Source organism: Papaver somniferum, chromosome 3 (assembly GCF_003573695.1).
Source record: "Papaver somniferum cultivar HN1 chromosome 3, ASM357369v1, whole genome shotgun sequence".
Lineage (NCBI taxonomy): Eukaryota > Viridiplantae > Streptophyta > Magnoliopsida > Ranunculales > Papaveraceae > Papaver > Papaver somniferum.
Window position 1 is genome coordinate 63,304,356 of NC_039360.1, and position 15,630 is coordinate 63,319,985.

At 36.5% G+C, this 15,630-nt stretch overlaps 1 protein-coding gene across 1 annotated transcript; it reads right to left on the minus strand.

Moving 5' to 3' along the window:
* Nucleotides 1–9,889: 9,889 nt before the first annotated feature.
* LOC113359513 lies at nt 9,890–11,326 on the minus strand. Its single transcript, XM_026603130.1, has one exon. It carries the CDS (start codon nt 11,324–11,326, stop codon nt 9,890–9,892), a length of 1,437 nt encoding a protein of 478 aa, XP_026458915.1.
* Nucleotides 11,327–15,630: the final 4,304 nt, after the last annotated feature.

The following is a 15,630-nucleotide window of genomic DNA, read 5'->3' on the forward strand; positions in this document are numbered from 1 at the left end:
TGTCCAGACTAGTTCTTACTTTCCTATTAATATTCTTGTAATCTTGTTACATAAATCCAGCTAACCAATTAACTGAAAAAATAATCAACATAAATGCATCACTCATCAGCGAGTAGTGGTGGCATGACCATTGCATACGTTTTAGAGCTAGTTGTGAGCACGTATCAGAAATCAATCATAGATAATTGAGTTAATTTGATAGGTTTCCCAACTTATTAAGTTGACTCTCAAAACAGTTGATCTGTTATCTATTTCTGCCATTTTATTTTACAAACAGTTTAGTCGGTTAATTGCCGACGCACAAATATCCCCAGCAGCTTCCTCTTTCTTTCCTTTTGATAGTCTATTTACAGTCGCTTTCATGACGCAGCACAGCAACAGCAATGAAAGTGTTGGCTTACATCGGCAGTCACTCGACAGCGAACACATGGTAGTCGTAGTTCTTGCTTCACAGCATGCGTAAAATGGAATTATTTTTTAAATATGTACATTATGTTTTCCGGTATAAGAAATCATTGGATCCGGAGTTTGGGAGCAGGAGTTTTATCCATATATATTCTGCAGTTGGTTGCTATGTGGAGTTTGTTTTGCCGAGTTAATAAATTATGGGTATCGAGGGATCATTGATCAGGAAAACTAAATCAATCAAACATAAAATATAAGAGATTGAAGTGGTTCGGCACTAACGCTTACGGCCACTCATAGAACCCGCAGGATGAATTAGATTGATCTTCAGACTTAGTGTTCTAGGATAATTACATTTACATTGAACTCTCTTATTTACAGTGATAAGAGATGAGATAACCTATTGACTAGCTAGCTGATAGGCAATCTAACTAGATCGCACAATATCTTAACAGTCCCGACTCATTCTACACTTATCTTGATTTCAGTCCGTGATAGTTGGAAACATGACTCGGTCTTTTCTTCAAATACGATAACTTTGGAGTCTCACACGTACAATATTCCAACACCCCCCTCAAGTTGAACACGGAAGTTTTCTGAAGTGTACAACTTGAAAAGTCTCTGGAAAAGAACTTTGTAACCCAAAACTTTGTAGGTTGAACTTCGATCTTCAATCACGGGCCAAGACTCTTTAACAAAGGTACAGAAGCAGCAACAGCAGAATGATCTTCACGAGGTATCGGTTAAGGAAATGGCTTTCATGGGGTTGGTTTGTGGATTACTAACCCAGACAGACAAGCCAGCAAAATATGAACATAATATATTGAACCAAAAATTGGCAGATAACATTATTTTCGAAATAGGTAATGTTTTCGAAAATAAAAGATAAAATGCAAAGATTAAATTTCAATGCAGAGAAATTAAAGAATTGATCATACTAAAGCTGAACACAGTATTGTCTCCTTGAAATAGTGAACTGATTGATGATCAAAGGATTTAAAATCTGAAAACCTCAGAAACCCCTCATGGGAGATTGAAATATTATTCAAATGGGATTACGTTGATAAAAAAATGAAACTCAACGTATGAGCACATGGATTAGTTGGCCATGGAATAAGCTTGGCCATGAATACTGTTAGAAACAGTTGTTGAATGGAAATACGAGAAATCCATAGAGTTTTCATTCAAGAGAGTTTTCTTGAATGAAAACTGATGTCGGAAAGGTTCCGAGAAATCCATCGAGAATGGATTGTGTTTGTGATGAATATATCCCGAAAAATAGGGGACATGAGATGGACAGAGTCATATAGTTGATAACAACGGCCTTGTGACCCGTAATAAAAAGAACAACCTAAAAGGTTGTTAAAGCTTGAAGTTGACAAGGCACACCAACATAAACTGAATTGGTGATGAAAACTCGTAAAAAAAATGATTCGCCATGAACCGGAGATGTGGTGTTAATGGCCAATATAGTTGATTGAGAAAATCTATGAAAAGATCTTCCATGTGATTAAAAACAGAATTTGATAATGAATCGCATACGTAATAAGAAAACCAATATATATGAAAATTGGCTAGGATAATCAATCACAGTATATGATTCATTTGATGCAAAAGGAGAGATTGAATTAGAGTCAAAGTATAAGCTCATTTGACAATCAATAAGTCAAACTTATTGGAATTTGAATTGACACAAAAGATAATAACCTTTTGAAGAAAGGGATAATTTCCCATGATATGAGATTTTGAGAGCATACGGCACATGAGTAGCTTTATGTTCGATACCCATAAGATTTTGAGTTTTATGAATAAACTCCCATAAGATGTGAGAAGAAACTCATGATTTTGAGAGATAACAACAAATTATTGAGAACAAAAACAAAGAAAGCTATCCATACCTTAATACAAGAATGTTATACGGCCTCTTGTATGTTGGATGTGGATTTGATGATTAAGCTGTTGGGTGCAATAATCAAAAATAAAGAAAAATCAAATAAGCAAAAGTTATTAATACTTAGCTCCTTTATAATGGAAGTGATTGCTTTGACGAAACGAACAAGCTCCCCGTATCTTCGCAACAGCAACAAGGCAAAACTTTGGAAAATAGAGTGAGTCACGTGTTCAACACGCTGTCCTTAAGACATTAGCGTACGGCTACACTGAAGAGTGATGCTATAGCCCTCACAGGACGGATATCTCCAGGATAAAACACCCTAATACACCTACTACTAGCATATGTAGTAGATGCTCAACTTAAGCTTGAAAACTCCGAAAAAACCGTTAAGGAAAATCGCGAATGCTTAAAAACCGCTGTAAAATATTCTCCCTTAGGGGTCCCTCTAAAATATAGAGCAACCCCTTTCCCATAGATTTTACAAAAGTAGTGAATTTATTTATATAATTGACAAATACAACTTAAGAAGAAAAACTCCCCGATGTGGGACTAAAAGGTTTATATAGTTTCTTAAAACTACTAAAAATTGGAAACTCCACGATGTGGGACTAAAAAGTTTCATTCACAAAATAAAACAATAAATTATAATTTTTTTTTTATTAAAACTTTAAAAAGTTATTTTTTTATTAATCGTTTTCCAACAATCCCCCACATGAATGAAAACTCAATAAAACATGAAAACACAGATAGATCTTGGTAAATAAACATCCCAACCTCACGATCCAAACAGACTGATCGTGCAAGTGTTGAAATCATACTAGTCATTTCTACGTCCTCTTCCTCACACAAAAGTGTGTTGACCCCAGGGTCATACTATGGATTGCATAAATCATAATAGTATTGAGAGCTTTCATCTTTAGTTCTCACAAGGTGAGACTATAGGTATCTTTCACCAAAGTGAAAAAGCATGAACTAGTGAACCCTTAGTGACCTTTAGGTCCTAAGTTCCAGTAATACCAAAACCATCAAAATGAAAATCACATAAAAAACGCAGGAAATACCATTTTAGGCAGAGGTGTCCATGAGGTCTTGAACCTTTGCTTAGTGAGATATTACCAGAATTACTTGCTAGAGACAGTGAACTATGTCTTGAACTGCTAGCATTTGATGTAATTCGTGATAACAACCACGGGTGATATCTCCAAGGTTGCTGCCAAGCTCGTGCCGTTTTGTCCGTTTTGGCCCTGGACGTATCCTGTTTCTCAGAATGCTCTAGAGAATCAGCTCATATTCTCACAGGAAGCGACCCACTTCCTCATTCAGATAGGTGAGTTTCCATAAAGAGTGTTACTGCTGCACCCCACTTCAATCTTAAATTGAAACTATAGAACTCATTAAGACTTATTAAAAAGTCATCCTCCACATGCAGTCACACTATCACGTCTACACCATAGGGAAGGGACAGAGAATGAATACTCTGATAGTGTTTACCTTTACCCACCACAAATTAGTTGTCTCATTCGAAACCTTGATCATGGGATCTCCAGTCAGCAAGGTTGAGTATCCTTCATGGCAAGTTTAATATATGAGCTTAAGCCCCAACCCCCTCGATGCATTTTAACTATCTCTTTGTACAAACCTTTCGTCAAAGGTTGCGCGATATTCTCCTTGGACTTTATCCAATCAATGGAAATAACGCCGATTGAGATTAGTTATTTCTTAGCTTTAACTATTATAGCTTGGCTAACACAGTGTATAGATATAGCTGGCACAGGCCTATGCCAAAGAGGAATGTCTTCTAAAAAGCATCTTAGGCACGGCGGCCCCCCCTCATGCTTTATCTAACGCAATACTCTCAGATTCTTTAATGAATTGAGCGATATTTTGTTTGGAAATCTTCCAACAACAAACCCACATGTTAGAGTGAAACCATATCCACTCGTAGACTTAGACTCCTCTGAGTCAACTATCCAGTTTGCATCATAAAGTCCCAAGGACAACAAGATACCTTTCATAAATCAAAAGAGTATTTTAGGTACCATAATACTCTACTCAGTGCATCTGAATTCTCTTGCTCTGGACTACAATTATATCCACTTAACTTACTCACAATATAGGCAATGTCTGGACTCTTACAGTTCATTAAATTCATCAGACATCCTATAACTTTTGAGTATTCAAGTTAAGATACTCCACTACCCTTATTTTTCTTGAGACTACAAGAATAATCGTACGAAGTACAAGCAGGTTTACAATCAGACTGATTGTATCTCTTAAGCACAACTCAACATAATGAGAACGACTAAGACTTATAATGTTTGATTATCTTCTAATCCTCATCCCTAAGATTACATCAAAAGGGCCCAAGTCTTTCAAGTCAATGTTCTCATTCAGTGCATGTTTTTAGTGGAATTGATCACATCTATGTTTGTATCAAGCATATCATCAACATACAAGCATACAATTACACAGACATCCTTAACAAGTTACTTGTAACATACTTGTCAGATTCATTAATTTAAATCCACTATCCATTATCACATGATTAAATTTTCCATGTCACTGTTTACGTGCTTATTTGAAAACCATACAAAGATTTTTCAAATTACAAACTTTGTATTCACAACCTTTCACTACAAAGTCTTCAGGTTGATCTATGTAAATTTCTTTACCTAATTCACGGTTTTAGAAAAAGCTGTCTTAACATCCATCTGATGTATCTCTACGTTCTTTATGGCAGCAATAACAATTAGTATCTCAACGGAAGTAATTTCCGTCACAATTGAATTAGAATCAAGGAAATCTACACCTTCTTTTAGTTTATAGCCTTTAGCTACCAACTTAGCTTAATATTTTTCCACAGTTTCATCTACCTATCGTTTCCTCTTAAAGACTCATTTACATCCCATGGTCTTACAACCTGGAGGTAAACTAGCAAGCTCCCAAGTCTGGTTCCAACGGACTGAGTCCATTTCACTAAATGAAGCTTCTTACCAGAATGGGGTTTCAGTAGATATCAAGGCTTCTTTACAAGTCTGTGGCTCAGACTAAGCTAGGCATGTTATGAAGTCGGTTTCATAAGAAGTCTCAAGTCTAATTATTTTACTTCTCTTAGGCTCAACATCAACTTCATCTTCCTTTAAAATAAGTTCTGACTATTTGAAAAAAATCTAGGGGATCAACAACACATCTCTAATGAGGTACAGGTTTAGAATAAACATGTTCAAAGAACTCAGCATCCCTAGATTCCGTAATAATATTCACACCAATGTCAGAAAAAATCAGAACACACAACCAAAAATCTATTTGTAGAAGTATACTCAATATACCCTATACGAAAACACAATCAACATTTTTGGTTTCAATCTAGTTCTTTTAGGAAGAGGAATACAATCTTAGTCAAACGCCCCCACACTTTGACACATTCATAAGAAGGTCATCTACCGTTCCATAAACCATATGGAGTTTCATCTGATTCTTAAAAGGGTACTTTATTCAGGATATACTAGTTAAGAGGACTGCCTCCCCCCACAAGGCCGCAGGTAATCCTGAACTAATCAACATGGAAATTATCATCTCCTTAAGGATACGGTTGTTATGTTCAAGGCTTCTAATTGGTTTCCAACTTCAAGTTTATACATCTTAAGGCTTCTAAGGCGTCATCCTTATCCTAAGCAAGTATACAAGATAGTACCTCGTACAATCATCTACGGAAGTTATAACCATCTTTTACCACAGTGGTTTTGGGTTGAACTCATGTCAACTAGGCCTAACTGAATTAATTCTAAAGGCTTAGAATTACTCTGAACATTTGTGCTAAAAGATTTTATAGCATATTTTGATTCTTCACAGATTTCACTTTTGTGTTCAAAATCCAAACTAAATTTGGGTACGAAGCCTATGCTAGCCAGTTAAGCATTGACTTATAAGTTTACGGTTCCAAGTCTACCACGTAAAACAATCAATCACACAAAGATATCACAAGAATCAACTACGTTCACATCATCAGTTTTTCCGTTAAGCTTATATAGACCCAAAGTCCTATAACTCTTGCTTAAAAAATCACTGCCTAGTTACAACAAGTTTTTCAGATTCAATTAAGATCTTAAATATTTTTCCATCTACAACAGAACAAGATACAAGATTTTCGCATATGCTCGGAACATGAAAACTTCATTCAATGTGAGAATATTACAGATATGAGCTTCTGCTCGACCTTTTCCTTTTATGCAACCTCTATTGCATATGAGTTACTCAATAAGAGTTTCTCGACATCCCCTATCCTATGATAGGAGGTGAACAGGTCTCTGTTTCAACAAACATTCTTGGTGGCTCCAGAGTCCACCTACTGGTCTCTCACATTGGTTATTAAAATAACTTCCGACATCATGCCACCAAACTCGTTCTAGTTTGTTTCAACTAAATTAGCATTAACTTTCTACTTATTAAGGTTTTTATGTTGTCTACAATTTACTGCCGCGTGGCCAGGAATTTTACAAACATAACACTCACCCTTAACTAAAGTAATTCCGGATTCAGGTTTACGAAATATACCTTTATCATGACCATGCTTAGAGTTGCGTTCGATGTTCTCACCTTTGCCATCTTTGGAAGATTTGTTTCCAACCACATGCGGCTATTAGCCATGTCCCTCGGAGATGACACCTTTATTCACAAATCACAATTCCAAATCAGAAAGTAAAATATGAGTTTTGAAGATAACATCTATATATACAAACTTCGTTTGAATCAGCGTTTCAAAAAACTCATGGTTACCCCACAAAAATTAATTTAGTTAACAACAATTTTCTGCTCGTCAGAATTTTTCAGAAACGTTTTTCTGTTTTGTAAAATATCAAAAAAATACTTTTACAACTCCAAAAATTCTGAAATTTTACGCGGGTAACTATCAGGATGTCTACTACGTTGTGTCAAAAGGGTTCATCGAAATTCCTTCTAGATTAAAAGATAAAATTGAAACTCACAGCTGACCAGAAATTCGTTTTTGTTTTTCACTCCACAATTAACATCCATGATTCACAAACCAATCAATCGTTTTCGATTATTACAAATATAATGTCTTAAGATTGTTGGGTGCAATAATCAAAAACAAAGAAAAATCAAATATTGAAAGTTATTAAGACGAAACGAACAAGCTCCCCGTATCTTCGCAACAGCAACAAGGCAAAACTTTGGAAAATAGAGTGAGTCACGTGTTCAACACGCTGTCGTTAAGACATTAGCGTCCGGCTACACTGAAGAGTGATGCTATAGCCCTCACAGGACGGATATCTCCAGGATAAAACACCCTAATACACCTACTACTAGCATATGTAGTAGATGCTCAACTTAAGCTTGGCAACTTCGAAAAAACCGTTAAGGAAAATCGCGAATGCTTAAAAGCCGCTATAAAATATTTTCCCTTAGGGGTCCCTCTAAAATATAGAGCAACCTCTTTCCCATAGATTTTACAAAAGTAGTGAATTTCTTTATATAATTGACAAATACAACTTAAGAAGAAAAACTCCCCGATGTGGGACTAAAAGGTTTATATAGTTTCTTAAAACTACTAAAAATTGGAAACTCCACGATGTGGGACTAAAAAGTTTCATTCACAAAATAAAACAATAAATTATAATTTTTTTTTATTAAAACTTTAAAAAGTTATTTTTTTATTAATCGTTTTCCAACATAAGCCCCAAGATATGGGACAAGAGCAAGACTTTTGAGTTCATCGTCCGATACTGTGAACAAGAGAATACCGGATATATGACAGAATTATTGATACAAAATTTCGGAAAGAATTTTCGGTTGGCATATGCTTAACCGATTTTAACTTTGATGCAGAAACGCATTATTTTGATATGGTGCAAAAATATCAAAAGATATATAAAAAAAAAAAACTCTCGTGATCCAGTGCAAAGCTAGAAATAGTTGACTTGAACCACAGATAAAGGAAAACACAATCTTTTGATGAAAAGGGCAACTTTCCATGATCAAAGACGTGTTACTATGAGCCTGAAATATGAAACAGGTCTTCGACGTGAATAAAACATCCACGGAGATTTCCATAAAGATACCCGGAAAGAGTCGTATGATTGATAACACTGATAAACTGAACTAAGAGTCATCAATAATGAATAAGAGACTACTGTTCATCATTAACAGGAACATACCGATGAAAAGAAACATTAAAACAAACGTTAGAAAGCGGAAGCGATTTCGAGCGGATCTCCCCGCTCTGATACCATAAAGAAGTAGTTCGGCACCAGATAAAGAGTGATTGATAACCATGACGGGGATTCTATCAGACTCGTTCAAAATGCAAATTTGGTGATTGGGGTCGGGTCGGGACTCGTGACAGAGCATAACGATTTGTCACCTTGTTCCTAACTCTGATTAGGGTACCCTATTTTACCGCCTTCAAGAACGACATGTGGATGTCAATGGCCCCTGAGAAGAAAAAATAGAAGGGCATGTGATATTGTGACTGGATCTCCAATCAGACATAGGCCACATCCATTGACGGGTCATATGATCCTGGGTGATCCATCTTTCGCACAGAATGACGAATAGTCCTGTGCCACTGCCACCAAATGCTTTAAGCGAAGTAGGAGTCGGATTCTACGCCTTTTAGAATAAGAAAACAAACTCCCCATCATTTTTTTTTTTGACGCTGCGTTCAATAGAAAGATTCTTCCTCATCGAAAACAGTAGTGTCAGAAATGTCACGGGAGCAATGAAATGAGTTGCGAAAACAAACAAGTCTAAAACACATATTTAGAGGCCCAAGCCCAACCAAATCTCAGCATTTTTAAGTTCTTCGATCCTAGTCCCAAAGCAAAATGGAAACGTAGAGCATTTAAACTGAGAGTCCCGCCAAAGGTAATGCATCCAAATTAAAAGTTAGCTCTACCGACGAAACCAGTTTTGATTTAAATGAGCTTTTATTTATTTGCCACTAGAAAGACCTGATGAGATAGGAAGTCTGAAACAACCTCCGTCAAAACTTCAGCTGCTCAGCAGCTCCTTAACTAATATAACTAGTGAATTTTGCGGTAAGATTTTCAATCCTGTTATGTGGATACGGTTTGGCGGATGACCCACCATCGGGATTGTTCTATGTAAGAGAAACATGTATCTATATGGCTTATACTGATCAAAATTCAGTTGTGATCAGGCTTATTCTTTAAATGACATGTAATAAGCATAATGATATCCATTAATGACACATATCTTGTGGGTGTATTTCATGTTTGAACACGTCATGTATAATCAAGCTTCTGTAAAGACCTTTGATGTAATATAATGGTCGAATAAATCTCTGCAAGAAAGAACAAAAAACTGAAGAGGATTTTCATGGGTGATATTTTTTCCTTCAAAAATCTTCTCTCTCCTGAAGCTATGCTTTGTCATTATGACGTAAGAAAGCCTTGTTTCAGATGTAATTTGGCAAGTTCAGTTCTATCAATTTCTACTATCTTTACTCAACAATCATTGAATTCCTAACTTTTTTTCATCAAGAACATTACCATTTTTTTTTATTTTCTTTTAACCAAAGGCAAACTTTATATTACATAAACATATTACTTACATCATGATATATATGTAAGAAATTACTAAGTCAGGTGGATAACCCCACCACTCCCCACATAAATTCTGTTTTCGAGCTGCCTTTGCTAAAGCATCTGCAACTTTATTACAAGACCTGTAAACAAACTCACAAGACCACACAGGGTAACTATTACATATATTAACACAATTTCTAAGAAGAGGTAAACACTGCCACTGACAAAGACTAGTTTGATGCTGTAAAAAGTTACTGATACTCAGATTGTCTGTCTCAAAAATGACACTAGACCAGCCATTTGAAGCTGCTATTTGCGTAGCTTCTAACATAGCCCAGGCTTCAGCTTGCTCAACATTTATAGCTCTTTTCAATGTTCCCCTTCCCATGACATAGGCCCCTGCAGAATTTCTAGTTATAATACCAATACCAGCTAACAAAGATTCAGAATTATATGAGGCATCAATATTTATCTTTAAGAACTGTGCAGGAGGAGGAACCCAAGGCAGATGTAAGATGTAGTTTTGTAAATGATAATGATCATGAGCAACAAATGAGGTATCTAAATGATGTTGTGCCCTGTAAGAGTTTATCTGATGTATGACAGTTCGATGATTAGGTGTTATATTGCTGAAAACAGCCCTACATCTATGTTTCCAAATGAAGTGCATTATACAGAGAGCTAAGTGTACAGCTAGAGGTGTGTGTTTGATAGTTATATTCGAACCCTTAAGCTGCCAAGTCTGAATCCAGGAGAGAACCGAGGGATGCTGCACAATGGAAACGAACTGATTAGGAAAAAAAGTCTTCCATATAGCTTGAGAAAAGGAGCAATGAAGTAGCAAATGGTCCAGATCTTCAGTTTGATTCATACTACACAGAACACATATTTTATCACCAGCATTCAGATGCCTAAAAATGCGAGCTTTCACAGGTATAGCATCATGTATTCCTTTCCACATAAAAATTTGAAACTTGTATGGTACTTTCAATTTCCAGAATGCTAACCAAAATTGCTGAGATAAACCCATTGAAATATCCATATACAAATCCTTTTCACAAAGCATCTTGTACACTGAAGCAGTTGTAAACATGCCAGTACTAGTAAAAGGCCAGACCAACTTATCTTCCTGATCTAATTGTAAAGGAATAGTGAGAATAGAGTTCACCTGGTCTGTAGAAAATAAATGGCGAAGAAGCGGAATATTCCATTGCTGAGTGAGAGGATCAAATAGTTCTGAAACCCATTGAATATTACTTGTATTCAGATCACTCCAATCTTGAATTGCAGTCTGCATGGAAGGAATCCAATTGGCAGTCCAGATATTGATGCGAGTAGGTAATGGTACTCGAACATTACCAGTTTGTGCACCTACTATCCTATATTCATTACTACTGGAATCAAAAGAAGGAAAAGAAGCAACTATTACATTCACATTCATCAAACCAAAACCTGTCATAATTCAAATAACACTGACATTCAAAACATCTGGATGAACATTTCCGGTTTAATTACAGTCAAGGAAAGCAAAAACAAGCATAGTACTACTCCTACTAATCCGACTGATATCCAGTTCAATCAAACTTTCCTTTTTACATAATACAAAATCAAAGCTGCAATATTACAAGACTCCCTGACATAAAAGATCCAACCAACATAGCTTCTGTAACCCTCCCTACTGCTATTCAGACCATGGTCTCGATGCAATCTACAACCCAAAGTAACCTGAATCCTCTAAACCCTTCCATGGTCATCATTCTTCCAACAAAAAACAACAAAACAAACTACCACCAAATGGCTGAAACTAAAACTCCTTTTTCCTTACACTTCTTCAACGACACTAAGTATTATCAATACCCCCACAAATTTTCACGAAGATGCTCAAGAGTTACTATTATTATAAAATCTCAGTACTCTATTTCTAAGGGGTTTGATAATACTTACAAAGCAATCACCAAGGATCGTTAACACTATCGCAGTTGCAGCCAAATTCATCCTCCCCACAGTGGTATGCTTGACCATCATCACCACTACCTGAGGAAGAAACTTGCCCATAAAGTTCTTCATCTTCAGAATCCTATTCTTCTTCCTCACTGCAGATCTCCATCGCACCAGAAAACACCGACTCTCCATCAATGTCCAATTCAGGGATCTCATCACCGTCATAATCTACATTCAAGGGCTGTAACATGGTTCAAGCAAATTTTCGAGGGTTATTGGTCTTCTCAGCAAGATAACATCTGTGCATGACATCTTCAAATTGTTGTTGCCTCTTCCTCTACCTCTATGCATCTTTGCCTTCTCTTCTCGCTTCATTGAATCATCAGTACTGCTTTCTTCAACTTCTTCTTCTTCAACGTTATTGGCTTCATCTTCACTCTCACTTTCAGTTGCACTCCGAGTCTCTCCCCATGAACATTTCCATTCACCCCTCTTCTGAAGTCTTTCTCTGGTTCGTCGTGAACCAACAACATCTTCTTTTCTCATCCACAATTGAAACTCATCATCGTTCTCAACTCTTAACCTTTCAGATTCTTCCTTCTCTTCTTGTTCTTTCTTCTTGATTATTTCCAAATTCAGAAAAGGAATTTATCTCTCCATCTCAATACTTGATAAAGTTTCAATCACACTCTTTGCATGTCGCATTGCCTCTGAATCGGGTGGTAACTCGGGTTGATTCCTATTTGCTGAACTCCTCCCATTTTCAGCTATTCCTCTCTTGCTTAATATCTTTCTCTCTTATTTCTTGTTTTGGTTTAATTTGGCATAATAAACTGTTTGTTTCCGGTTCCTCCTTAAATAATGGTAGTAGATTAGCCATAAATGGTCTTTTATGGCGCTTGGTCAAGTGCCATGTCGCTTGGATATTCACACCATTTCAATGCCATGCACACCCTCTCTAGAACCATCATTACTCTACTAAACCCTATTTTCAAAGTCTAATTTTAGACGCTTCATTTGCCTTTACTCTTGTTGGAATTGTCATTAAGAGGTGCATCTTTAGGTCACTTATATTTGGAGAGTTTATTTTGGTTTTATGCAGATTCAGAGAAAGCAGCACCTGTTGAGAGGCACCATTGCTAATTGAGGAATTTCAAGTAGTTGGATTATTTGTGGTACCAATCTGGCCAACACCATTTCTCACCATGTAAAAAATACCCCTTCACTCAATACCTATAAATCGAAAAACTACCACAACCAATATCTTAGTTATAACTACCATCCACTTTTATTTTTACCTTTTCAATCTGTTTTAATGACATTTGGTAGGTTGTGCAATAACATTCTTGCAAACCAACCTAGTCAAGACAAACCTCTTAAATACTCACCAACCTCTATTTTTTATCATGCTTACTTATAGGCTATATGTGAAGAGAAAAATCTTAAGTTGGTTGCTTGGACAAATCATTAGCTTGTATTTTTGCTACCAGTCCCACGTGAGTTTTAAGTCACAGTCCCTTTCATCTTGTCTGAAAAGTGGTATTGTGACAGATATAACTTCTGATAAGGGCACTTTGTTTAAATATAAAAAATGGGAATCTTACATAAGTTTGCACCATTCTACATCTACTTAGTTTTCAGATTTTTTCCAACTCTCTCCCATTTTAAGGTTCAATACACCTCAGATGACAATTTTTGTATGCATCTTTACATATGTTTGATAGGTTTTTATCACCATTCTGATACCAAAACTAGAATCTTTTGTATCCAAATTCATATTTTAATCTCTAAACTAACTTCCCTCTATGATAAAAATCCTCGTATCACTATCACTTTTATAAGCTACATGGAACCATCTTCCTCTCAAGATAATACTTCACCCGAAAATCTTGACATTTAAAATCTCACAACCCAAATAGCCGAGTAATTAACTCTACCATCCTCTCTTACTGAACCAGTTTTTATCGACAAAACAGTTATCCTAGATGAATCTGATAATAACTAGAAGTGGCATATGGTTGGCTATCTATGATGTGAAACTCTTGTACCTACTTCTTTCATTCGCTACTACATCTGTAATCAAATGCCTCTTGCTCAAACTCCCACCATCACAACTTTCAGTGGAATAAGAAATAAAGTTCTCATAAGGTTCCTAGCAGAAGAAGACTTCAACAGAGTTAATTCACAACGACCTTGGTTTTCCTGTGGGTATTTAATAGTCCTTAGAGTTGTTCCTCCAACTGGTTGGTCAGCAAACTATCAAGTTTCATTTGTTGAAGAACTTATGTGGTTTATTTTATGTAATGTTCCAAAATAATGTACTGAATTTGAAGATCTCCAGAAACTCACTTTCAAGATGGGAGAATTGATTGAAGCTCAAGATCCTTATGGAAACCATCCTCTAAAGAAAAATGTTAAGGTTTATGTCAGAGTTTCAGTTTAAAAGGCTCTACCTTCTGGCATTCCCTTATTTACTAGTGGAAGAACTCAGCATTTCCTCATTAAGTGCAGATATATTAAGGTTTCGCGATACTTCTGTACTTCATGTCGTGTTTTGGATCACAAATATGCTCATTGTCCTACTTGGAAATTGAAGCAGAAAGCTATCAAGGAAGCTAATTATTCAAATATTAAATACTCTCTTCCAGCTGTCTTGAAGCTTATGATGCCACCAAAGACAGTAAGCCATCTACCTGCTTCTACTTCTACTAATTTGGCAAACGATACTATCATGCATCAAAGTGATATTGTGCCGGATACCCAAGATGAGTCCTCTAATGCTCCTCTGTGTGATAAAAGGAAAACTAAGGGGAGCATTCAAAATTATGAGAAAACCGTTCAGAAGGGGTTGACAAGTAATCTCCAAATGGGTCCTTTTGTCAATAAATCCACTCCTCTAAAGATTTTTGATGTTGGCCCAATTCAACAAAACTCGACTCATCTGAACAATGGGTTACCTGTTATTTTCAAACAAGTTACAACTCAGAATGTTACTGTTGAGGCTTCCATCCCTATCCCTGAGTATGCAAATCGTGGTCCGATCCGAACCTTTAACTCTTCGAGAAGATTTAAAACAGTTGTTGTTCCGACTCAGACTCCTGCCATCACTAGAGGAGAAATCATCTCTTCAGCTGCTGAGCATGATGCTCTATCAAACCTCAAATGTAAAATCAATCCTAGAGCTGATATGAGGATTACACACAAGAGCTAGTTCTTCTACTTTAGCTAGCCTAGTAGTAATTCCTGAACAACATGAAGTTTCTGAACCTGATTATGCTCAACTTTTCCCTCCAATCACTAAATTGGGAGATTTACCTACTATCAACCTATCAAATTGTACCCTCAATCCTTATGGAAATTATAATTCACCTGCTGATGATTCCCCAAGCAATAATGGTGTCTGCAACAATTCTCCTCACAATGCTGCTACTCTGAGTCTCAGTTCTACCCAAGATGCTTCTCAAATTGGTGGTTCTAGTGATTCTCATCTTGGTGGTGGTTCTGCCTCTACCACTCAGGTAAATTCAACTCCCCCCCTAATTGACCCTCTTAATGCTGCTATTCTTGTCAATCTTTTTCCTGTTAATAACGTCAACATGCTTTGCTGGAATGTTAGAGGATTAGGTAAAAAAAAAACTGCTCATAAGGAACTCAGCCTGCTATGTAGAAACTTTAACCCTGATATCATCTTCCTTTCGGAAACTAAAATGAACAAAGATTTGGCTGCTATAAGACTAAAAAATATGGGTTTTCCCTGCACTTTTAATGTCCCAAGTATTGGAAGAAGTGGTGGTCTAGTTCTGGCCTGGAAAAGGGAGAATC

Coding starts and splice junctions, on each gene's coding strand:
- LOC113359513 (XM_026603130.1), bottom strand. CDS start 11,326: ATGACAGGTTTTGGTTTGATGAATGTGAATGTAATAGTTGCTTCTTTT.